Genomic DNA, 25,683 nt, shown 5'->3' on the forward strand with positions numbered 1-25,683 from the left:
TTTTCAGCAGTTCAGCACTCAGATCTGGGTAGATGTTTTTTTTTTTTTGCATAGGTCGGAGCCCCGAATCCGCTGTGAGGCGAACAATTTGTCATTTGACTTCAAAACTGTGGATTTGTACAATCATACACAAAAGATCCGTTCTGGAGAGGACTCGTACGTACGGTGCACAATGTTTATCAGCGGCATGGGACCCAGTTTCTCCTGCCCAAACAGTTCATAGAAAAGATTGCTCATGAAGGACGTTGGGTTGCCTGCTTCCACACCAGTTTCAAGTCCTGTGACCCCCACATTTAATTTATTTTTTGAGTTATTCTGTTTTCATTTTTAGGACATTTATTTCAGGTCATGGAGTCACCCTTCTATCAGATTGGCCACTGTCTCTAAACTTTCCACTTTAGTTGAGTAGGTATCCACTTGAGCAGTGCAAGAGCAGTGCAAGAGATTCATTTATCGGTTTTTAATTGTCGAAAGTCGAAAGCAGAGATAATGTTGTCAAGATCAATTTCTCGGATAGTAGTGGCCAACTCCTTCTGTTGTCGGGTGTTAAGAGCCGCCATGTTCCCATAGGTGAATTGTGAATGGACAGAATATGCCAGCTACTGGAGCGAAACAGACCTGCTATTGTTCCTAGTAATACAGTAAATGTCCCACACCTTAATGTGATGTTATATGTTAACAATTATTTGAAAATATTTATTTTGCAAAAGAAAAGCCACGCATTTCAATGCATGCCACCGGAACCGAATTTGACAGATTTGAAGAATATCCGATTCGTTGAATATGCGCCAATCCGGCGTCCTCCTCCTATCCTCCACAATATGCTTCCATTTGACCTCTTTACCGCATCTATTAGATTAGCAAACATATACTGCATGTATTGTAGTCATACCATAAGATACCATAAATGATCTGAATAACCTAAAAACTGATAAGGAGATAGATGTTAGTTAGAAGGTTTCATCCTTGTTGTCTGGTCCTGGATCTCGTGTTGCTTGTGCAGTCTCTGTGGTTACAAGCATCTTCAGCATCAAGGAGTCAACCTGTTGAGGCCCTGAAGGATTGGATATTACAACACTCATGAGTTCAAAGTAAACAGGTCAAATTGGACACACCCTGTACTTGTAAAGCAGACTGCTGAGGCACCCTGTGGCCATCTGCAGAGTGCACTATGCAATTACAGGCTTACAACAAAGGGTTTCTACATACACATGGGTTACGGATGTAACCTTGGTAGAGTGTTTGATTGCCAAACCACCTATGGGGAACTCCTTCCCTTCACCCAATGTGATTGAGATACTTAATATCAAAAGATGTTTACAGTCACGCCACACCCTTACTGTACCCATGTGACCTGTCACTATAAAAGGCTGTGTGGTATGACATACTGTCTATTACGTCACTCAAACCTCACGGAGATGGAGGAACGACATGAAAGCTTGGCGACCCGATACTCAGAGAACCAAGGTTACATCCGTAACCCAACGCTCGCTTTCATTTTCGTAACGGGTGCCAAACGAACTATGGGAGAGGCTGAGTGGGATAACAGAGTGGGATAACTCACCATTTAACTTAGTCCAGATGAGTCCCTGGGTCATCCTTGTATCCACCACAGGACGCAACAGAATATAATTACCCAACAGGGTAACACAGAATTTCAACTGTGGTATACAACTATATACACAAGCAAGGTGAAAGCTAGAACTTACAACATGAGGCTTCATTTGGGGGCAACAGCACCAATAGTGGAAAGGCTTTTTTTTAATAGAACATCCATCTCACTGATGGTTGATAAGTAAGTATGTACAAGGTTCATGGTACGCTCACTTCTCTGGGTTGAGAGAGCGTGCCGTGTCCAGGGCCACAGAGCCCACTGATGGTGTGGATAGAACGTTGAGTCGCTAGTACCTCATGAAAGTCATGGGTGTTGCCCAACTTGCAACAGCACAGGATAGTCCAGCGAGGCCCCTCTGAACAGGGCCCATGAAGTGGCCATACCCCTGGTGGAGTGTGCTACTATGCCATCTAAAGTTGGTCTACATGCTGCAGCGTATGATTGTGACTGCAACGTGCCAGTCTCTGCTTCGAGACAGCGCTCCCTTTGGTGTTCTCCCCATAACACACAAAGCGTTCGGTTTGACAAACAGTTCTTGTTGCAGCAAGAGAAGCACTCAATGCCCTAACCGGACAAGTGTATGCCACTCACGACACTCCTGTGAGAAGTGGGGAGGCAGGTAAAATGCCGCTATGATTAAGGACTGGTTAGCATGTGATGATGAAAGCACCTTAAGTAAGAAGGCTGGATTTGGCCGAAGCACTGCCTGAGATCCAACTTCTGCTAAAGTGAGACATGAAGGATGGGTAGAAAGTGCATGTGATTATCTAACGCGCTTGGCTGAAACAATAGCCAATAGAAAGGCAGTCTTGACTTAGAGCTCATTAATCTCAAGTGAAGACAGGGGCTCAAATGGTGAAAGTAGGACAACATCTAACTCCCATAAGGGTACTGAAGGAGCCTTGGGGGGCTGTAGCCTGTGGGCTCCTTTCATGAATTGTGATACTAGAGGGTGTGCCTATGGTGATGCATCAATGTAGATGGGGACTCTTCTGTAGCCATAACCTGGAGGAAATCAAAATGACAGAAATTGGGCAGGAAGATGGCGATTCCGCATGGTCGACACACCACTTCCTGAACACATTCCAATTGTAGGAATACAGGGTTAGCACAGAAGATGCCCTGGCTGCCTGAACTGTATCAATTAAGGAGGGCAACCCTGCAGCTACAAGGCGGTCACACTCAGGTGCCACTCCCACAACTTCAATATGCTGGGTTTGGGGTGCCAATGCTTGCCATTCGCTTGTGACAGGAGGTCCACTCGAAGAGGGAGTCCCCATGGTGGGAGGTTATCAGCTGTACAAGGTCTGAAAACCAGTTATGCTGTTGCCAATGTGGAGCAACAAGTAGAACTGACGCACTCTCAAGACTGATCTTCCAAGACCCGACGGAGCAAGGAAATAGGTGGAATCACATACAGCAGCCCACTTGGCCATCTGTGTAATAGGGCATCGACTCCAATTGGGCCTGCCGGGCCATTTGTGGAGAACTACATAGGAACATGGGTTGAGGTCTTGCAATGCGAACAGATCAGTGATGGCCTTTCCAAATGGCGCCCAGATCATCTCCACTACTGTAGGATGTATCCTCCAGTCTGAAGGAAGAGGGTCTCCTCTGGAGAGGTCTGCTGCCTGATTCTCCACCCCAAGCAGGTGTTCTGAGGGATGTAAGGTGTCTGTTTGCCCAAAGCAGTAGCTCCCTTGCTACCTGGTGCAGTTCCATGGACCTCAGTCCGCTCTGGCGGTTGATGTTTGCAATCACGGTTGTGGTGTCTGTCCGTATCAGTACATGTTGTCCTCTCAGTACTGGGAGGAAGTGCCGGAGTGAACAGGTCAACCGCGAGCTCCAGTACGTTGATGTGAGCCGTTTTCCATGGTGCTGACCATACACCACGGGCCCCTGACTGGTTCAAGACTGCTCCCCATCCCTGTAGGGAGGCGTCTATGGTCAAAGTCACCTGGTTGTGAACTGCAACTAGAAGAACTCCACTGGGAGTTTGAAGTGCTAGGCACAACCATTGTTTTGTTCTCCAGCAACTCATTGATATTATCAGCTTTTTGTGTTTCTCCCTTCTGGGACACAGATAGTGTCTGTTGTACATCTGCTCTATTGGCCGAATGTGGAGCAAGCCCAATGGTACAACATGGACTGCAGCAGCTAGGAGGGCTAGTAGCCTCTGACTCTTCTTGTGACGTCACCTGTTTTCTCAGTTTGAATGTTGAAAGGCAATTTGTCAAAGATGCCACTATTTCTGGAGAGTGTTGCTCGCATGACTTGAGTGTCCAGTGTCAAGCCCAGGAAGTGCACACACTGAGTGGGGACCAGAGAAGACTTTTCCAAGTGCCTTGTTAGTCCCAACTCAGAGAGGTGATCTGAGACCATGGATGCGTGTGCCAAAGCTTGGCTTTGCGACCCTGCCTATATTAGCCAATTATGTAAGTAGTTCAGGAAGCTGACTCCTGCTGGCGAAGTGGGTCTAGCGTTGCGCTTATGCACTTTGTGAAAGTGTGAGGGGCAAGTGAAAGGCTGAAGGGTAGAAAATGAAATTATGTGTCTTTCAGGTCCACTGTGGAGAACCAATCTTCCTGGTTGTACAAACTGAAGGCTGGTTTTGATTGTTAGCATTTTGATGATTCAGGTCTCCGCCCTTTTCTGGCACCAGAAAATAGTTTGAGTAGAACCAGAAGTAGTTTTGTTGTGCTGGTTCTACCTCTTCAATTGCATGCTTTTTAAAAGGAGATTACTGAGTGTTTGCTTTTGAGCAAGGTTGCAAGCTGTTGTTTTCAAGACACCCCTGAAACGTGGGGATCGCTACCAAAATTGTAGTCCATAGCCTTGTGTTAGAGGGCGTAACCATTGACCTTTTCCAGCTCAGGACCGAGGCTCTGCGTGCTTTGGTGCAGAGGGGACACGGCTTGCATATGGTTCGCCTCTGCCTCTTGGGTGACGCTGTGCTCCACCTCTTCGGTATTGCTGAGAGTGTCTGTTCCTCCACTCCTGTATTCTTGGCATTCCAGTTGGGGCCCTGGGACTGGAGTAATGGTTTGCTGGCTGATGCATTCTAGGATTTGGAATGAGGCGCTGAAGCGTCATCTGTGCTTCTCTGTCCTCCTTAGACACTTGGAGGAGGTGGGCTGCAGCTCCTACTGATAGAAGGCCAGTATTGCTGCTGAATTGCTAAGCCTAGCGACTGAAGTAGTGCTGTCATGTGTCCTGCATAGGAAGCGATCAGATGCCCTGCATCATTTGTTTGGCAGCTCTTGGTCTGAACTGTGACTGAGAGAAGCAGGCATAACAAGCAAAGCAAATTATTTGTCCATACAGGGGAAAATTGGCAAAACTATTCTCATCTGCACCGTGAACTGTAGCTAAGCGAGTGCATATGCTTGGAATGGCAGGGGTTCTGTCATTTGGGAGGGCTGAGAGAGGGCTGATATGGGTAGGTCTATCAGATGCCATCAGAGGGCTGATAGAGGTAGGTCTAAGAGTCCAGGTAGTGGACTGAGAGTAACTATGTAGAACACCTCAAGATAAAAACGTAATATTCAATATCGGTAAGTTTGACTAAATATTAGCACTACACAATCTGGTGGGTGATAACCTTCAATCTGGATAACAACACAAAACAAATCTTAAGACTAGAGAAATGTATCGACAAATACTACGAAAACAAGCAATACCCAAACATGACGGAGAGTAAAACAAGGGAACCTATTTCAAAATGAAAACGTGACTCTTCTACAGACTCAGACAATTTAATATTTTCACCCCCGGGAATGGTAAAGGTTGAAACCGATCTGCTAAAATCAATAAATGACAAACTGGGCATACTTGAACTAGTCAGAGAGGATATAAAAGAGTTGAAGGCAATTCTCTAGATGAGTGTCGAAAAAGCTGCAACATTGGAGAAAGACACAAACAAGCAAAAGAGACAGTCAATGAGATTGAAACCGAAGTTAATGAACTTAAAAAGGAGGACATCTTTCTGAGAGACGCTTTACTTGACATACAGACTAGATCCATGAGAGATAATCTGGTACTTACAGGTATCCAAGAGAAAGAAGGAGAAGTTCCTGAATGTGTAGTTAGAGAGTTCCTCCTTACAGCGCTTCAGATCCCACGCGAAGCTGTCGACAAAATCCAACTAGAACGTGTACACCGTTTCGGACAGAGGGTAGAGGTATGAACGCCCAATAGTTGCCAAATTTGCTTTCTTTAAAGATAAAATAATGGTTAAATACCTGGGTAAAAGACTTGCTGGCACAAAAATTGGCATGAATGACCAGTTCCCGAAGGAATTTGCAGAAAGGCTTAAAATTCTGTATCCAATAACTTAATTGGAACACAAAAGCACTAATTCAACACTATAAAGATAGAAACTCAGTAAACAGAAGGCGCAGAATGTGTGGGAGGTGTGGTGTGTGTTTCTTTGGTGTTTGGGAAAGTGTGGCGTTGAGTGAGAAAGGAAATGGTTGCATATCCCAGAACCAATGTATTGCTGTGAGCAGGGGTTGTGAGAGAGCTTTCAATGTTGTTCAGATGAGGGATATAATTTTTATATATCTTATTTATTTATTTATTGTCCTATCATGATGGAACAGTGTTTTAAAATAAATTATACATCTAATCAATTTATTTATGATCCTATATTGATGGAACAGTCCACAACCCTATACCCTAGACACCCACCTGAATGACCCAGATACTAAGGAGAAGTCACTAACTGTTTTATGGGCCTGCTGTAAGTGGTCTGTATGCAGCTAATATGTGGTCGGAGACCTAGAGCAGCACTGCCCCCTCAAGATTCTGAGCCTGCTTGGCAGGGCTGGTCCTGCAAAGCCAAAGCCCCCTAAAGGGAGAGAATAATATACAAGGAAATTCTCAAAGCTTCTAATGAGAACCTTGACGACCTTGTACCTAGCCAGTGGGGATTCCGGTGGGGTGCCCCCACCCAGGCAGTGGCAGTTCTGGCTGCAATAACACATGGGGAGGGGGTCACACTCGAACATTCAGAGAGGGGCCATATTATTGTGGCCCTGGTGGCACAAAATCAAAGGTCTGACTGCATGGAGATGCTTGGGAATATGGTCACTACGGGGGACCGTGTTGTGGATGTTTCAGGGGAAGGGGGTATATCTGACCTCCATCATCTAGGACGTGACAATGGTTAATAAAATCTCCCCATTTCTGCCCATTTTTTTTACACAGTTTTGCAGGCCATCTCATTCAGCTGCAGCTGTATATGCATTCGTAAATCAAGACCTTTCTTTTGCCTACATTTACTAGAAATATTAATAGCTAATTATGGAAAATAAGAAACAGGATTTTTTTAAAATTATATATATTTATATGGCTACAAATGGAGGTGAGGGCGGTGGAAATGCATTTGGCGGTTGATCTACTTCTGTTCTGTGAGTGGCACTGTGTGCTCTTTTCGAAGGATGGATCCCAGTCTCTTCAGGGCTATGGGATACGGGGGGGTCTGCCGGGCATTGGGATGACAACCCAACTCGGGATGAGGAGGGCTTTTAGCGGGTGGAATAGTGGGGACCAATTGGAAATTTACTTAGTAGCAATGCAAATATCATGGTACAGCTATACAGACCCTCAATCATCATGTTACTTTTTAATGGTACGTTTACAAACATATATTTTGATAAAGTGAATTGAAAGTTGAGTCTCATTATGGTAAGTGGTGAAATATGTATAGCCAGTTATAATTGTAATGGCCTAGCAGATAATAAGAAAAGACGATCAGTATTTACCTGGCTAAAAGAGAAGGAATATAATATCTATTGTTTACAGGAAACTCATTCAACAATTTTAGATTAAGTTTTGTGGGAAAAGGACTGGGGGGAGGTGAAATACACTGCTCAAAAAAATAAAGGGAACACTAAAATAACACATCCTAGATCTGAATGAATGAAATATTCTTATTAAATACTTGTTTCTTTACATAGCTGAATGTGCTGACAACAAAATCACACATAAATTATCAATGGAAATCAAATGTATCAACCCATGGAGGTCTGGATTTGGAGTCACACTCAAAATTAAAGTGGAAAACCACACTACAGGCTGATCCAACTTTGATGTAATGTCCTTAAAACAAGTCAAAATGAGGCTCAGTAGTGTGTGTGGCCTCCACGTGCCTGTATAACCTCCCTACAATGCCTGGGCATGCTCATGATGAGGTGGTGGATGGTCTCCTGAGGGATCTCCTCCCAGACCTGGACTAAAGCATCCACCAACTCCTGGACAGTCTGTGGTGCAACGTGGCATTGGTGGATGGAGCGAGACATGATGTCTCAGATGTGCTCAATTGGATTCAGGTCTGGGGAACGGGCGGGCCAGTCCATAGCATCAATGCCTTCCTCTTGCAGGAACTGCTGACACACTCCAGCCACATGAGGTCTAGCATTGTCTTGCATTAGGAGGAACCCAGGGCCAACCGCACCAGCATATGGTCTCACAAGGGGTCTGAGTATCTCATCTCAGTACCTAATGGCAGTCAGGCTACCTCTGGCGAGCCCCAAAGAAATGCCACCCCACACCATGACAGACCCACCGCCAAACCGGTCATGCTGGAGGATGTTGCAGGCAGCAGAACGTTCTCCACGGCGTCTCCAGACTCTTGTCATGTCTGTCACATGTGCTCAGTGTGAACCTGCTTTCATCTGTGAAGAGCACAGGGCGCTAGTGGCGAATTTGCCAATCTTGGTGTTCTCTGGCAAATGCCAAATGTCCTCCACGGTGTTGGGCTGTAAGCACAACCCCCACCTGTGGACGTCGGGCCCTCATACCACCCTCATGGAGTCTGTTTCTGACCGTTTGAGCAGACACATGCACATTTGTGGCCTGCTGGAGGTCATTTTGCAGGGCTCTGGCAGTGCTCCTCCTGCTCCTCCTTGCACAAAGGCGGAGGTAGCGGTCCTGCTGCTGGGTTGTTGCCCTCCTACGGCCTCCTCCACGTCTCCTGATGTACTGGCCTGTCTCCTGGTAGCGCCTCCATGCTCTGGACACTACGCTGACAGACACAGCAAACCTTCTTGCCACAGCTCGCATTGATGTGCCATCCTGGATGAGCTGCACTACCTGAGCCACTTGTGTGGGTTGTAGATTCAGTCTCATGCTACCACTAGAGTGAAAGCACCGCCAGCATTCAAAAGTGACCAAAACATCAGCCAGGAAGCATAGGAACTGAGAAGTGGTCTGTGGTCACCATCTGCAGAACCACTCCTTTATTAGCGGTGTCTTGCTAATTGCCTATAATTTCCACCTGTTGCCTATTCCATTTGCACAACAGCATGTGAAATTTATTGTCAATCAGTGTTGCTTCCTAAGTGAACAGTTTGATTTCACAGAAGTGTGATTGACTTGGAGTTACATTGTGTTGTTTAAGTGTTCCCTTTATTTTTTTGAGCAGTGTATATTTCTCCCATGGGCAAAGAAATTCAAAAGGGGTGATGGTATTAATTAATAGTAATTCTAATCCAAATGTGCAAATTATCCAAACAGATCATCAAGGTAGATGGATTATTTTAAATGTTATTGGACAATAAACAGATATGGATTATTAACTTATTTGGTCCAAATAATGATGATCCAAGCTTCTTTGAAAATATATATAAGAATTTATCAACTCTACAAGCAACACTAGACTCTATTATTATGGTGGGAGATTTTAATACGATTTTAAATACCTCTATGGAGTATAAGGGAAATCACACTACAAACTATCACCCTTAGGCACTTAAGGAAATCATGAATGTCATGGATATATTGGAATTAGTGGATATATGGAGGCTTAAATACCCTGACCTAGTGAGATATACATGGCGGAGGCTTAATCAAGCATCGTCGTCTAGATTACTTTCTTATGTCATTCTCTCTGGCACCATAAGTTTAAAAAGTGTTGATAGGGGACAGAATGCGGTCGGATCATCACATAATATTACTCATATATACTCACATATATTACTCTTACAGAATTTCCACGTGGGCGAGGATATTGGAAATTTAAGCAAAGCCTACGAGATGATAAATTGTTTAGAACTAGGACAGAAGAATTTATAACAGAATTTTTTCGACATAACATAGGTACAGCAGATCCCCCTATTGTATGGGACACTTTTAAATGTGCCTTTAGAGGCAATGCAATTCAGTACTCATCTATAAAACAAAAGAAATTTAGATCAAAAGAGTCCATATTAAAGAGTCATTCTCTCTGACACCAAAAGTAAATATATAATTGATTCTGTGCCTCTATAATACAGTATTTATTTGAAGGACTAACAGAACAGATAGATAGCAATAAATACTGTACCATAGAGGCACAGAATAAGTTAGAGGAAAAACAAGAAGAAATGTAGGAACTTATTCAAGAAAGATCCAGTGCAATATATATATATTTTTTTTTAAATAAAGTGAACTGGATGGAATATGGGGGAAAATGCAACAAATTATTTTTCAATCTTCAATAAAGAAATGCTACCATTTTTTTATCGAAACTTGTTACAAATGATGGAGTCAAGCATGATTCACCTAATGATATTTTGAAAGAGGAAGAAAAGTACTTTAAGAATATGTTTTCGTTGCAGTTTCCTCCATCTCCACTAACCGAAGCTAATTGTATGGATTTGTTTCCAAAAAATGTATGTAAAATTAACATCTGTACAGAAATTCTCATGTGAAGACCAAATTACAGAGGAGGAACTTTGGTGTACTTCCAATGGATGGCATACCAGTGGAAGTACACCAAACTTGTTTTGATATACTCAGAGGACCCTTATTAGCATGTTTTAACCACTCCTATACAGTGAGGGGGAAAGTATTTGATCCCCTGCTGATTTTGTACGTTTGCCCACTGACAAAGAAATGATCAGTCTATAATTGTAATGGTAGGTTTATTTGAGACAGAACAACAACAACAAAAATCCAGAAAAACGCATGTCAAAAATGTTATAAATTGATTTGCATTTTAATGAGGGAAATAAGTATTTGACCCCTCTGCAAAACATGACTTAGTACTTGTTGGCAAAACCCTTGTTGGCAATCACAGAGGTCAGATGTTTCTTGTAGTTAGCCACCAGGTTTGCACACATCTCAGGAGGGATTTTGTCCCACTCCTCCTTGCAGATCTTCTCCAAGTCATTAAGGTTTCGAGGCTGACATTTTGTAACTCGAACCTTCAGCTCCCTCCACAGATTTTCTATGGGATTAAGGTCTGGAGACTGGCTAGGCCAATCCAGGACCTTAATGTGCTTCTTCTTGAGCCACTCCTTTGTTGCCTTGGCCGTGTGTTTTGGGTCATTGTCATGCTGGAATACCCATCCACAATCCATTTTCAATGCCCTGGCTGAGGGAAGGAGGTTCGCACCCAAGATTTGGCGGTACATGGCCCCGTCCATTGTCCCATTGATGCGGTGAAGTTGTCCTGTCCCCTTAGCAGAAAAACACCCCCAAACCATAATGTTTCCACCTCCATGTTTGACTGTGGGGATGGTGTTCTTGGGGTCATAGGCAGCATTCCTCCTCCTCCAAACACGGCGAGCTGAATTGATGCCAAAGAGCTCCATTTTGGTCTCATCTGACCACAACTCTTTCACCCAGTTGTCCTCTGAATCATTCAGATGTTCAAATAAACCTACCATTAAAATTATAGACGGATCATTTCTTTGTCAGTGGGTAAATGTACAAAATCAGCAGGGGATCAAATACTTTTTTCCCTCACTGTATAAATGGTAGACTATCGGACACGCAACAAGGTCTGATTTCATCATTACTGAAACAGGACCCAAGTTGTATATATAAAGATCGAGTCCATTTAAAAAACTGGAGGCCTCTTACACTTCAGTGTTGTGATGCAAAAATCCTAGCTAAATGCTTGGCGCATAGAATTAAAAAGGTATTGTCAGATATGACTCATCCTAATCAGACAGGTTTTTTACATGGACGATACATTGGAGATAATATAAGACAAGTACTGGAAACAATAGAATACTATGAAATATCGGGGACACCAGGCCTGGTTTTCATAGCTGATTTTGAAAAGGATTTTGATAAAGTATGACTGGAATTTATATATAAATGCCTAGAATATTTCAATTTTGGGGAACCTCTTATAAAATGGTTTAAAGTTATGTATCGTAACCCTAGGTGTAAAATAGTCAATAATGGCTACATCTCAGAAACTTTTAAACTGTCTAGAGGAGTAAAACAAGGTTTTCCACAATCGGCATATCTATTTATTATTGCCATCGAAATGCTAGCTGTTAAAATTAGATCAAACAATAATATTAAGGGATTAGAAATCTGTGGCATAAATACAAAGGTCTCATAATACGCTGATGATTCATGTTTTATTTTAAAACCACAATTAGAATCCCTCCACGGCCTCATAGAGGATCTAGATACTTTTGCTTACCTCTCTGGATTAAAACCAAATTATGATAAGTGTACTATACTACTTATTGGATCACTAAAAAAATGCAAATTTTACATGACTGTGTAGTTTACCAATAAAATGGTCTGGCGGGGATGTGGACATACTCTGTATAAAAATCCCAAAAGAAAGAAATGATCTCACTCCAATACATTTTTATAGAAAGTTAGCAGAAATAGATAAGATTTTGCTACCATGGAAAGGAAAATACCTGACTATTTGTGGAAAAATCACCCTGATTAACTCTTTAGTCACATCACAGTTTACCTATTTGCTTATGGTTCTGCCTACACCTAGTGACCTTCAATTTGATTTGGAATGGCAAGCCAGACAAAATTGAAAGGGCCTATTTATATAACGAATATGAATTCGGAAGTCAGAAATGATTAAATATTAAAGCATTAGACTAAAGGCATCAGTCATACAAAAGTTATACTTCCATCCAAACTGGTTCTCTAGTAAATTGGTAGGAATGTCTCACCCCATGTTCAAGAATGGCCTTTTTCCCTTTATTCAGATTACAACTGTTCACTTTCGGTTGTTTGACAAGGAAATAATCTTCAAAATATTGTTATTTTTTAAACAAGCCTTAGAAAGTTGATTGCAATTTCAGTTTAATACACCTGAAAATACAGAACAAATAATACAACAAATATGTGGTTAAACTCAAATATACTAATTCATAAAAAAAATATAAAAAAATTGGATGAAATGTTTAAAAAAGGTATAATGTTAGTGAATAATATCATAAATAGGACTGGTGGAGTTATGTCACACATGCAGCTAACACAGACATATGGAAATGTCTGCTCTACCCAAAATTACAACCAACTAATTGCAGCATTACCACAAAAATGGAAGATGCAAGTAGAAGGGGTAAAAAAGTAAGGAACTGCATTAAAGAACATAAATGGTTAAAGAAAATTGTAATAAATAAAAACATATACCAATTTCATTTAAGGACCAAAAAATGGACAGCTGTGCCATATAAATTGCAAAATAGTTGGGAAGAGATTTTCGATGTCCCCATTCCATGGCACATGGCTTATATATATATGTGTGACACGCAAAACAACGCCAGATTCAAAACTTTGAATTTTTCCATTTAAATTACTATACAAAATTCTTGCAACCAATAGAATGTTATATATATATATGGGGGATACAATCTTCCCAGCTCTGCAGAGTTTGCTGTGAGGAGGCAGAGTCATTAGATCATTTATTTTGGTATTGTCCATATGTAGCTCATTTTTGGTCACAGGTCCAGGAATGACTGAAAAATTGCAACATTTACCTAGAACTAACACTACAGATAGCAATACTGGGTGATTTGAAAAGCCATAGTCAATCAATCAATAATATAATAATTATTTTTGCAAAAATGTTTATCTTGAATTTACAATCTGTAGAAGCTATGAGTAGAAAGGTTCAGTACTTTGGAGAAGCATCGCAGCACAGTTGAAAAATATATGGCAAATAGAAATTCAATATGGATGGTGTTAAGAGATAGATGGGAGGGGTTGAATGGAGCTGAAGGGTGGGACTAATAACAAGATAACCAATGTAAAACATCCATAGTTAGGAACTTTTCTGAAAGAGGACAGTTTGAAAGATATGGCAAATAGAAATTCAATATGGATGGTGTTAAGAGATAGATGGGAGGGGTTGAATGGAGCTAAAGGGTGGGACTAATAACAAGATAACCAATGTAAAACATACGGGATCTGTAAAATGTATATAGGTTCAGAAATTTTGTGAAATAGCACAGTTACAAATAGAAATCAAACTGGATGGACATCAGAAATAGAGGAAGGACTAAAAACAAACAAAATATAACTATTGTACAATAGATTGTGTCTTTAAAATGTGTATAATATGTATAAACTGAAGGTAGAAGCCTAAGTGTTATTGATTATTAGTTTACTCCAATTGGGGGAGGGGTGGGAGGGTTTGCGGGGAATAATAAAGGTATATTCTAAAAAAAAGTATGTATATATGTATAGGTATGTGTATGTATTTATATATATATATGAATGTTTGTGTATGCATATGGATGTATTAATGTTTATGTATGCATATGGATATGTACGTGTATGTATATGGATATATATATTTACCAAAAAAGGATAAGGGGGTTTGGAAATGATGCAGACAATTACATTGTTGGAAGCATCCATCTTTCTGCAATATTAAGCTGATTCACCCCTTTAAAAAAAAGAGCATTGGAGCTCACGCACAAAGTATTTAAACAACAGTATGGATGTCTCAGTCTTTGAAGAACTGAATTCATCAAACTTGGATGTGAACGCCATGGCAGTAAGTATATGTTCCACGTTGAGGTTCTTGTTTGCCCTCTTAAACATTCCGATATTTTTGGTCGACCGTCATCCGATTCAACAAGGTTGGGGTTGGGTTTGGTACCGGCGGGGGAAGCCTGGCAAGTAGCTGTTCGAGGGCATACTCAATGGTTGCCATACGACTGTCCAGTGACTTAATCTCCGTGCGCATCTCAGTGTGTTGAGATTTGTGCCCAATCACGGATGAGCGCTGAGGTTTATTGGACGGCGGATCACAAGGGGAGTGAGACCTGTCATTACACCTGGAGCGTTTGGAATGATCATTCATCTGTGTAGCAGACTCATCTGACGAGAATCCAGAGGTCGAGATTTCAATGCTCTTGGTTTGAATTTCTGACAGTGAGTGCAAGAGCTGCTACTCTGTGCTGCCCCTTGAACATGTTCAGCTCCCAAGCAAAGAATGCAAAGTGTGTGCTCATCTGATGCTGGGAGTTGTTTTTCACACGGTTGACATGAGTGGAACAACATCCCGTGTACAGCACTGAATCAGTTTACAAAGAAAGGGTTTTCACATAAGAGAAGTGTGTTCCAAGAAAAAGGTAACCGTTGGCTCTGACCCACCGTGCTTCGGGGGCGAGACTCCCGCCTAAATATGTATCAAGGTATATAGTCAAGCGTGGACTGTCAGTCTTGGCGTTGGTGGACTCAGTCAAGCGAGGACCGGTAGCCTACATCACTGCTGAGCTCCGTGATCACAAGCTAGGGAGTGGTAATGCTGGATCAACGGGCTGGTGTGGAAGTCAAGTGGGGACTGGAATGACACTGCGAGTCAACAAGCGCCAACAGGTACAACAAGCTAACTAGCTACGGTAACTATGTGTGGCTAATTTAGCTAGCTAGCTACGAGCTAACTTCTGAGTTAAAGGGATAGACCCTAAACTAATTAGCGTACTAGCTAGTATGGAAAAGCACGACAAAAAGCAATACAAGTTAGTGATTATGGGCAGGCACAATAACAAGAGTAGGTCATTCCGTAAGAAAATAATTAGAAGGGGATTAATAGTTATCTCGTAATGTAAAACACAAAGGTGAGAATTAAGAAAATACAGTATGTCACGCCACACAGCCTTTTATAGTGGCAGGTCACATGGGTACAGTAAGGGTGTGGCGTGTCTGTAAACATCTTTTGATATTAAGCATCTCAATCACATCGCGTGAAGGGGATGGAGTTCCCCATAGGTCGTTTGGCGACCCATTACCAAAACGAAAGATAACCAAGATGCCTTAAACCAGTGATACCTCACCTGTATGGTGGCGCTTCGACGGGCTCTGACCCAGTGCTTTCTGCTGCCTTCACAGTCACACCACAGCCCACACCTGCACAGAGACAAAATAATGTAATCTGTCAGCTATGGACAGACAGGAGACAGTGAAACATAGCTATACTCTAGCACAGAAATACACAGAAGAAACAGGCACAGGGACAGGTTATCAGAGTAGGCCTCAAAGAAATAGAACTAGTGAAGTGCAGTCTGACTGGGTCAAAGACTAAACAAAGAGTAAAGTCCATGGATTCTAATTATATGGTAGAGCTTCTCTTATTTGAATGATAGAGTCATTCATGATGTCAGTTCAAATGACTACATCATGTGTAAACGATGTAGTCGCTACGGTCACAAGACGCAGGCCTCCTAATTGTCCCTAGAATTTCTAAGCAAACAGCTGGAGGCAGGGCTTTCTCCTATAGAGCTCCATTTTTATGGAACGGTCTGCCTACCTATGTCAGAGACGCAAACTCGGTCTCAACCTTTAAGTCTTTACTGAAGACTCATCTCTTCAGTGGGTCATATGATTGAGTGTAGTCTGGCCCAGGAGTGGGAAGGTGAACGGAAAGGCTCTGGAGCAACGAACCGCCCTTGCTGTCTCTGCCTGGCCAGTTCCCCTCTTTCCACTGGGATTCTCTGCCTCTAACCCTATTACAGGGGCTGAGTCACTGGCTTACTGGGGCTCTCTCATGCCGTCCCTGGAGGGGGTGCGTCACCTGAGTGGGTTGATTCACTGTTGTGGTCATCCTGTCTGGGTTGGCGCCCCCTTGGGTTGTGCCGTGGCGGAGATCTTTGTGGGCTATACTCAGCCTTGTCTCAGGATGGTAAGTTGGTGGTTGAAGATATCCCTCTAGTGGTGTGGGGGCTGTGCTTTGGCAAAGTGGGTGGGGTTATATCCTTCCTGTTTGGCCCTGTCCGGGGTGTCCTCGGATGGGGCCACAGTGTCTCCTGACCCCTCCTGTCTCAGCCTCCAGTATTTATGCTGCAGTAGTTTATGTGTCGGGGGCTGGGGTCAGTTTGTTATATCTGGAGTACTTCTCCTGTCCTATTCGGTGTCCTGTGTGAATCTAAGTGTGCGTTCTATAATTCTCTCCTTCTCTCTTTCTTTCTCTCTCTCGGAGGACCTGAGCCCTAGGACCATGCCCCAGGACTACCTGACATGATGACTCCTTGCTGTCCCCAGTCCACCTGGCCATGCTGCTGTTCCAGTTTCAACTGACCTGAGCCCTAGGACCATGCCCCAGGACTACCTGACATGATGACTCCTTGCTGTCCCCAGTCCACCTGGCCATGCTGCTGCTCCAGTTTCAACTTCCACCTGACTGTGCTGCTGCTCCAGTTTCAACTGTTCTGCCTTATTATTATTCGACCATGCTGGTCATTTATGAACATTTGAACATCTTGGCCATGTTCTGTTATAATCTCCACCCGGCACAGCCAGAAGAGGACTGGCCACCCCACATAGCCTGGTTCCTCTCTAGGTTTCTTCCTAGGTTTTGGCCTTTCTAGGGAGTTTTTCCTAGCCACCGTGCTTCTACACCTGCATTGCTTGCTGTTTGGGGTTTTAGGCTGGGTTTCTGTACAGCACTTTGAGATATCAGCTGATGTACGAAGGGCTATATAAATACATTTGATTTGATTTGATTTGATTAAAGACTATTAATCCAAATATGCACTCCCTCTGGATTTGAATGGACTTTACTCTTTGTTTAGTCTTTGACCCAGTCAGACTGCACTAGACTAGTTATCGGGTCTGTCTTAGTGTATAGACCCTGTATAGAAGGTTCTTTACGAGGTCAACATAATACTGACATGAGCTGGTCTGGGACTGGATCAGTTGGTGGATCAGGGCCTGCAGGTTCTTCATGTCTGCCCTCAGGGCACTGAGGTCCTGGCTCTGCTGGGTCTGGTCCACCTGGAGCCTCTGCAGAGTCTGCAGGTGTTCCCCCTGCACAGGGAATGAGAAGCACCTCTCCCTAGGAGAGACAGGAAGAGAGAGATCTTGACACAAGCCTGGAAATATTCCACAATACAGCATAGTTGTTCCATACTCCTAAAGTCAGGTAAAAGAGAGGCAATGCTGTGCCTACCCCGAGGCCCTGTCACTCTCATCAGGTCGTCCTTGTTCGGGGGGATTCACTTCTTTTTGGATCTCCAGGAACTCATCTAGGGTCTCCTGAAGTGTCGGAAACAGGTAAAAAAGAGAAACAAGCACTCTACCTCCCTAAACTAAACCAACCCGCAGGCAGACACAGATATATAAAGACATACAGTTCCAACGCAGGTGTTAAAGATGAATGTCCCATCCAGTCACCTTGATCTGAGTGGTGATCGTCTTCAGCTCAGCGTGCCGCTTTGAGTCAGTTCTGATGTCATCGTCGTATAACTCCCCAAGAGGGGCACAGAAGCGGTGGATGTGCTGGTCGTCATAGAAACGGCAGAGACGGGGCATGGATTCCTCCACCTGCAGGATAATGGCTGCTTGCTGCATTACTGCATTGGCCAGTGCATTGTCATACACCCTGACAGAAGAGATACATACTGATGCTGAGAGTGACGGATGCATACTGAGTCATATGTTTGTTTGTAGATAAACACGCAAACCTGGCGTAGCCAAACAATATACAGTACTTGAGCGCACACGAGTGTAAGCTGTAAAGGCTGATCAGCACACTACTGATCTGCTAGTTCGCCAAATATCATTTTAGCAGCCCGTACCTTTGGAAGGTGTCCGAGAGAAGGGCAATCATCAGGTTGACACACAGAATGGAGGACAGAGCCAGAAAGGTACCACAGAGGAAGTGGGCCATGATCGAGTCCACTTCCACCATGGCGTTAAACTCATACTCGTCCACCAGAGTGATGCGGTACAGGCTGTAGAGCAGCTGGGGTACAGTCCGCATACTGGGTATTGATGCCTGACCTGGGGAGGACAATTCGCAGACACACCGTAAATACAGTTGTTTGTGTATTTTGTATCATACCAGGACAGCTGCAGTAGCATATGCCATGTCATATTGTGGGTATGTTTCATAAAATGTGCATAATCTTATGGTTTGTTTCCCAACGTACCTCCAAATATAATCCAGAAGGCACACGCGTAAGGGATAAAGATCTCTGCATATAGGAAGAGGAAACGTAGCACATCCCCCACAATCTTCCCCAGCATGACAATGAAAGGACCCATAACCCTGTACAGAATGAGGATCAAAGGTTGTGGTATTGGTGTAACGCTGTTGAATTTTCAGACTCAACGGCTCTAAGATCTGCTGTATGAGTTCAATGTGGGTTAGTATTTGGCTACTTTATGTTTGGAAATATCCAGACATGCTGTTCTAAAAAATGTGTATTTTGGATATGAGAGCCATGTCCATATGGGGGCCTATGAGCTCTAGTTCCTTCGTTGTCACTACAGGGGGGACACCTGTGGCGCCCTATTCATGTGTTGTTGTCATGGAACCTGATAACTCCAGGTGTACCTATAGGGACGCTGACCAGGTGTCATTATTATCGTTGAGCTTCCCCATGAACACAGTGCACTGTTCACGGGGAAGCTCAGACTTTTGGGTTTAGTTTCAGTTGTGTTTTTTCTTTTCTTTTTTTCCTCAGAACCTATTGTTCCCTTCCATGATCCTTTGGGTACCAGAGAACAGTCATCAATGGTGGGGAAGGGAAGTAAAGATTCATTATTCTCCACCACAAGATTGGTGCTCTAAAATGAACGAATGCCTTGCACTTCCTCAGGGAGACAAGTATAAAAAAATAAAAAAATAAAAAAAAGATCCCTAAAAGAGGACTCTTCAGTGGTTGGTCAGTCTGATCACCTGAAGGCTCGGACGTGTTTCATCAGCCGGAGCCAGAGGAAGATGATGACCACAGCGAAGAGGCGCAGGCTGTAGTCCCGCAGTGTTCCTCCAAGCAAGAAGATGTCTGCCACATGGATCCCGAACACAGCCATCAGCAGTATGTACACCAGCCAATCAAAGATGTTCCTGTGACACAGCCAAATGAGATCCCATCGTCTGCTTGCCAGTTAGGTAATGGAAGAGCATTATTAAAGGGCCAGAGTTACAACATATCCATATGAGATGTACAGTATCATATATAACACAAATGTGTTTACCAGGGGTCTTGTAAGTAGTTTCCCTTCATGCGGTGGATCAACTTGATTTGCTCTTCCAAGAAATGCTTTTCCTTTGAAGCAGGAAGACAATTTTCTTTTAAAGAAGATGTCAATTTGCACATTCTCAATGGGGATTACAACAACCTGTAGCCTTACAAATGGCATACTGCCAAAATAATGTATTGGGGTCAGGAGGGCTTTTCCTTAGATCTTAAAATAAGTTTATTTTGGTTAATTGTGTAAGCCTAGATCAGGTCTAGAAACTTCACGAAAGATGTGTGTCTGTGTGTGTCTCCTGGGTAAGAAAAGGTGCTGTACCTCAGGCCACATTGGGTGTGTGCAGCGCAGGTCATCGTTGGTGCGATGCTCACACCAACTCTGCCAGCTCCTTAGCTTCCTGCTGGAGCCTATCATCTCTGCCACTTCCCGGCCCACCTCCACCACTGTTAGCCCCAGAGCCACCACCACCCCAAACACACGCCACCAGTCCTGCAGGTGAATATACTTTTTATATTTAGATTTGTTTATTTGGATCCTCATTAGCTGTTACAATCACAACAGCTACTCTTCCCGGGGTCCACAATGACTTCATCAATGTCCAAACATCTGTATGACCTGTGACATACTTCTGACCTTCATATTCAGATTATTTCATTGTGGACCTAAATGAAGGACTGAAATGTGTGTGAATCTTAAAACATCACACCTTTAATGTAATTCTGAAGAGTTAATGAAATGTATCTATAAATGTATCTATATATACAGTTGAAGTCGGAAGTTTACATACACTTAGGTTGGAGTCATTAAAACTCCTTTTTCAACCACAGAGATGAATGTACTTTTTGTGCGAAAAGTGCAAATCAATCCCAGAACAACAGCAAAGGGCCTTTGTTTTGGTGCTGGGGTAAACAGGTACAAAAGTATCTATATCCACAGTAAAACGAGTCCTTTATCGACATAACCTGAAAGGCTGCTCAGCAAGGAAGAAGCCACTGCTCCAAAACCGCCATTAAAAAAAGCCAGAGTACGGTTTGCAACTGCACATGGGGACAAAGATTGTACTTTTTGGAGAAATGTCCTCTGGTCTGATGAAACAAAAATAGAACTGCTGGGCCATAATGACCATCGCTATGTTTGGAGGAAAAAGGGGAAGGCTTGCAAACCGAAGAACACCATCCCAACCGTGAAGCACGGGGGTGGCAGCATCATGTTGTGGGGGTGATTTGCTGCAGGAGGGACTGGTGCACTTCACAAAATAGATGGCATCAAGAGGGAGGAAAATGATGTGGATATATTGAAGCAACATCTCAAGACATCAGTCAAGATGTTAAAGCTTGGTCGCAAATGGGTCTTTCAAATGGACAATGACCCCAAGCATACTTCCAAAGTTGTGGCAAAATGGCTTAAAGACAACGAAGTCAAGGTATTGGCGTGGTCATCACAAAGCCAATCCCATTAAAAATGTGTGGGCAGAATTGAAAAAGCGTGTGCGAGCAAGGAGGCCTACAAACCTGACTCAGTTACACCAGCTCTGTCAGGAGGAATGAGCCAAAATTCACCCAACTTATTGTGGAAAGCTTGTGGAAGGCTACCCGAAACGTTTGACCCAAGTTAAACATTTTAAAGGCAATGATACCAAATACTAATTGAGTGTATGTAAACTTCTGACCCACTGGGAATGTGATGAAAGAAATAAAAGCTGAAATAAATCATTCTCTCTACTATTATTCTGACATTTCACATTCTTAAAATAAAGTGGTGATCCTAACTGGGGATTTTGCGGAGGATTAAATGTCAGGAATTGTGAAAAACGGAGTTTAAATGTATTTGGCTAAGGTGTATGTAAACTTCCGACTTCAACTGTGTGTGTATATATATATATGTTCCCTCTGTCCTTCACCTTCTCACCTCAGGGAAAACATAAGGCTCCTCGGTTCGGATGACAGACACAGAGATGGCCACGGTCGTCCAGGAGACTATAAACAGGAAGTTAAGGAGTAGGAGTATCCAAGCCCCCAACCTACAGAGACACCAGTTTACTATTCAGAGTGAAATACTGAGCCACCATTCAGTACTGTATTAACAGTAGATCCCTTCAGCTACGTGTCTAACTGGTTAGGGCCTATGGTATATTTCATTTATGACAGAGCATGAGACAGGAAGGAGGAAGAGGGGTGACAGAGCCCAATCTGGCAGGAGTGACACACCTGCCACTCCTGTCTGGCAAAAGTCTCTCTCACCGATGAACTGACCTGCCATATAGTTTCCACTTGACAGTGATGAGCTTCAGAACCACAGGGTGCATGATGAGATCCAACTTCCCCTGGTGTACTATGAACTCCAACTGTGGCGAGAGAGAGAGAGAGAGAGAGAACAATTGTCAGGGAAAATTCATATTGCAATTATGATCAAATTAGTTGACTTAGTTTTCATCCATTATCACTTTATTTGCTTGTTTAGCCTTAAAGAGTGGGACATACTGGTGATGTAGGCTCACTGGCAACACCCTCTGGAAGACAAAAAAATTGAAATGAGAGATCACACAAGTTTACAAAAAATTGTTTACAAGTCTGTTGCACGGTTTGACCCACTGAGTTAGATGGTTAAACAGAGTGTATTTTTATTAGTGGGAGCATTGGCCATATAGGACATGTTGTTCTGTGTAAATAGCATATATATATTTTTTCAGACTATAACCTTGTGAGCCCTGTCCTGGTGGATTCTGCTTGCAGGGTGGCTCTGGCTCCAGCAGGTGAAGGTAGTAGAACTGCTGCCTGGTCATCCGGTCAGTCACATGGAACTGGTTCAGAGCCAAATGAGCCTGACAAGACCAAAGAGAGCTGAACAATACTATAGGATGACCACATACAGAACCCACTCTATGACAACAACTAGCACATTGTCAGGACAAACTATACAATTGGAGCATGTACTGCAGTATGGCGACTCATTTGGTCAGTGAACATCCAACCCATATTTACCACTGAGGTCATCTTGTCAATCATGGCGGTGATGCAAAGCTGACCATCAGAGTCCTTTACCCCAGCATCAGCCCCTAGTTCCATTAGTGTCCGTGCAGCCTCACTCCTGTCTGAAAACACACAGGAGTACAACAAAAGAAGCATAATCAAGTACAGCAATAACTGTGTAATGTGCAATTTAGCTATTTGTAAGGTGAGATGGAGGGTACATTTCCATGTGTGTTTGGACAATAAAGTTGTGTTTTATTCTAATACAAAGTATGGAGTGTGAAATGCGCACCCAGAGGCAAGTAAAGGTATGAACCTAGGTTGGCAGCCAGTTGTAGAGGGGTTCTCCTTTTGTAGTCTCGTGCGGAGATGTCTGCCCCATACTGCAGCAGCACCTTGACTGCCCCCACCGCGTCATTCTTAGCAGCGTAGTGCAGAGGTGTCTGATGATCCATGTTGGTCTGAGCACCAATGTCGGCTAGACAGGACATGCATATGTGAGCTACAATACAAGACACATTCAAATCCCTCACCTACAGAAGTAACACACAAGTGACACAGACACAATTGACCTCTGACCTTTCCTCTCCAACAAGAAGTGGATCATCTCCTCGTAGTCCAGAGCTGCGGCAACATGCAGGGGCGTGACCCCGTAGGAGTCAGGACGGAGAACATCAGCCCCCCTGTCCAGGAAGAAACGCATCACGTCCACGTTCCACGCCCTCGAGATCTAGAACCAGGCAGAGCAAATTTGAACACACAGTGGCTTCACTCACAACGATGCTGCCACAACAGAAGGTCTTTGAGCCATTTGATGACGTGTGAAGACTTCAGTCTCACCTCATGCAAGACAGTTTGTCCGTATCGGTCTGTTGAGTTGGGGTCGGCTCCATCTGCGATTACATCACTCAGGTACTGAAGGTCCACCTATGACCAAACCGGATTATTGACTGTATGAATCATCACCAGCCTTCAATCAGACCACATCTAATCTATATATCTTACATCTATCTATACCTTTAGCCCCATTTTACAACGTAAATGCCATCCACCCCTCACCTCATCAGTGTCCTGATTGCTGGAAGCCAGATCTCTGAAATGGTCTAGCAGTCTTTTATTGAGGTGGAAGCTTTTGTCTCCTCCATCTATGACATCTTCATCCAAGGCCAGGCCTTTGTACATGGTCTCAAAGAATTCCCCTTTAAACAAGAAGGTGATCACACAGCCTGATAGTGCAGAGTATTTGAACTCTTATCTAGGTGTACCTTGAGTTTGGCGTTTTATCTGCAATGGTACCTGTGGGTTTTCTCTTCACACACTGACGACAGGCTCGTTTCCAGCGGCTGCAGGTGTATGACGCCCACTGGGCAGCTGCCTTCGCAGCACTGGACACAGATGTCTTCGAGATCGCACTTCCAACAACTGGCTGCTGTTCAGACTGCAGTGACACGCATACATCACACAACAGTACATAGAACTGCATCATAGCGTGTACTCAAATGTCCAATTCTGAAATATATCACCCAGTAAGAAGTATAGTAACCCACTACTCTCTAATCATACACAGTTTGGAGCCTAGTAACCATTGAAAATGTATTGAGAGGGTTTCCGATTACTCCAGAAATGGAAAAATATCAACAGATAACGACATTGAGAGGCAGACTGGTAAACTTCAAAGTGCCATTTTCTCCTCACCTGGTTGACAACTCCATCGGTCATCTCCATCTCCATGGCAGGGTTGTAACGGCCAGAGGCACTAACCCGGTTCAGTCTCCTCATCCTGTCGTGTTCCAGGCCTGAAGGCTTCTCTGTAAACAATTAACTACACAGCTCCAATATGACTGCGACCAGCCTACCAGTGTAGGTACGGAAACTCTACAATGAGCGGCTATTTCCAAACAAAGGCTTTCACTCAAAACACAGGGAGTTGGTATATTCCGGTAGACTCTGAACCTGCTAAAGCCGTGTGATCCAGAGAGATGAGAAGTGGATTGTTGTTAGGCAGATATCAGGTAAAAGGAAAGTCTTCTGTAGGCCCAGTCACTGTTTTTCCTTCCAGCTGTTTGTTTACTAGTGAGCTACCTGCAGTACTGTACCTGAACAATATGGTACATTCTGACTCATGTGCTTGTTACACAACAGCCTTTATGTCAAAGTTGACAATGATGACACTGACAAAGCAATGGTCCTATCTTCTAATGTTTAACAGCTTTGGAGTTTGTCTGAGCTGTTAAGACATGTTGGAGAAACTGTGGACATGTTTATGGCTTCTTATCAGCTTACGTGTGTGCTCAGTACAGATGTATTGTGGCTTGTTACGGTACATATAATCACCAAGTGGCCCCACTCTTGACATACCAGTTTCATGCCTAGATATAGGATTCCAATGGTCTTTTCATATGATTTTTTATCTTAGCTAAGGCATCCAAAATGACAACACCATGACTTGGCCATATGCAGCGACAGCTCAGAGTTGGACAGGACGTGGTTGCCATAACAATGTGATTGACAGGTGCCACAATAATGTCATAAGAAGGGTGGGGTGTTTGAAAAGCTAAAGTCCACTCTAGGGCAACAAAGCAGGTGGGGAAAAAAAAGACTAACAGACCATTAAGTAACAAAGACTAAAAGAGTGGTCAGCTTTAGCTCAGTTGATAAAGCATGACGCTTGCAACGCCAGGACAGTGGGTTCAATTTCCGTGACGACTCGTATGTCAAATGTACGCACACATGACTCGTAAGTCAGCTAAATGGGATATATTATATAAACACAGACAACATTGTATTCTTTATAACAAGGTTGTGATGTACAATGGACACAGAGACAACCTTTGACAAGAAGGAAAAAATGAAGTGTAAATCCTTTATATTGTCCAGTTAAAGCCGGACAACCATTGTGCATTTATCTAA

The 25,683-nt window shown here is 43.3% G+C and overlaps 1 protein-coding gene across 3 annotated transcripts; it reads right to left on the reverse strand.

Annotated features, from left to right (window-relative positions):
* On the reverse strand, positions 1–25,613 carry LOC112252883 (transient receptor potential cation channel subfamily V member 5). Of its 3 annotated transcripts, none has more exons than XM_024424558.2 (21): positions 24,469–25,613; positions 24,070–24,211; positions 23,833–23,972; positions 23,614–23,700; positions 23,353–23,503; positions 23,090–23,251; positions 22,786–22,895; positions 22,502–22,625; positions 22,285–22,313; positions 22,057–22,148; positions 21,713–21,824; positions 20,123–20,293; positions 19,805–19,875; positions 19,506–19,673; positions 18,754–18,872; positions 18,400–18,604; positions 17,996–18,203; positions 17,772–17,857; positions 17,494–17,657; positions 15,661–15,733; positions 1–1,054 (listed from the first exon to the last, which is right to left on the reverse strand). In XM_024424558.2, exons 1-21 carry the CDS (start codon positions 24,550–24,552, stop codon positions 1,039–1,041), a joined length of 2,514 nt encoding a protein of 837 aa, XP_024280326.1. In that variant the 5' UTR covers positions 24,553–25,613; the 3' UTR covers positions 1–1,038. The 3 variants fall into 3 exon arrangements, 2 of the variants coding, with proteins under 2 accessions (XP_024280326.1, XP_024280325.1); XM_024424557.2 differs by having other exon boundaries at positions 23,066–23,251; XR_006083639.1 differs by lacking the exons at positions 1–1,054; positions 15,661–15,733 and having other exon boundaries at positions 17,615–17,657; positions 17,996–18,145; positions 23,066–23,251.
* Positions 25,614–25,683: the final 70 nt, after the last annotated feature.

This window comes from Oncorhynchus tshawytscha, linkage group LG06 (assembly GCF_018296145.1).
Source record: "Oncorhynchus tshawytscha isolate Ot180627B linkage group LG06, Otsh_v2.0, whole genome shotgun sequence".
NCBI classification, from domain to species: Eukaryota; Metazoa; Chordata; class Actinopteri; order Salmoniformes; family Salmonidae; genus Oncorhynchus; species Oncorhynchus tshawytscha.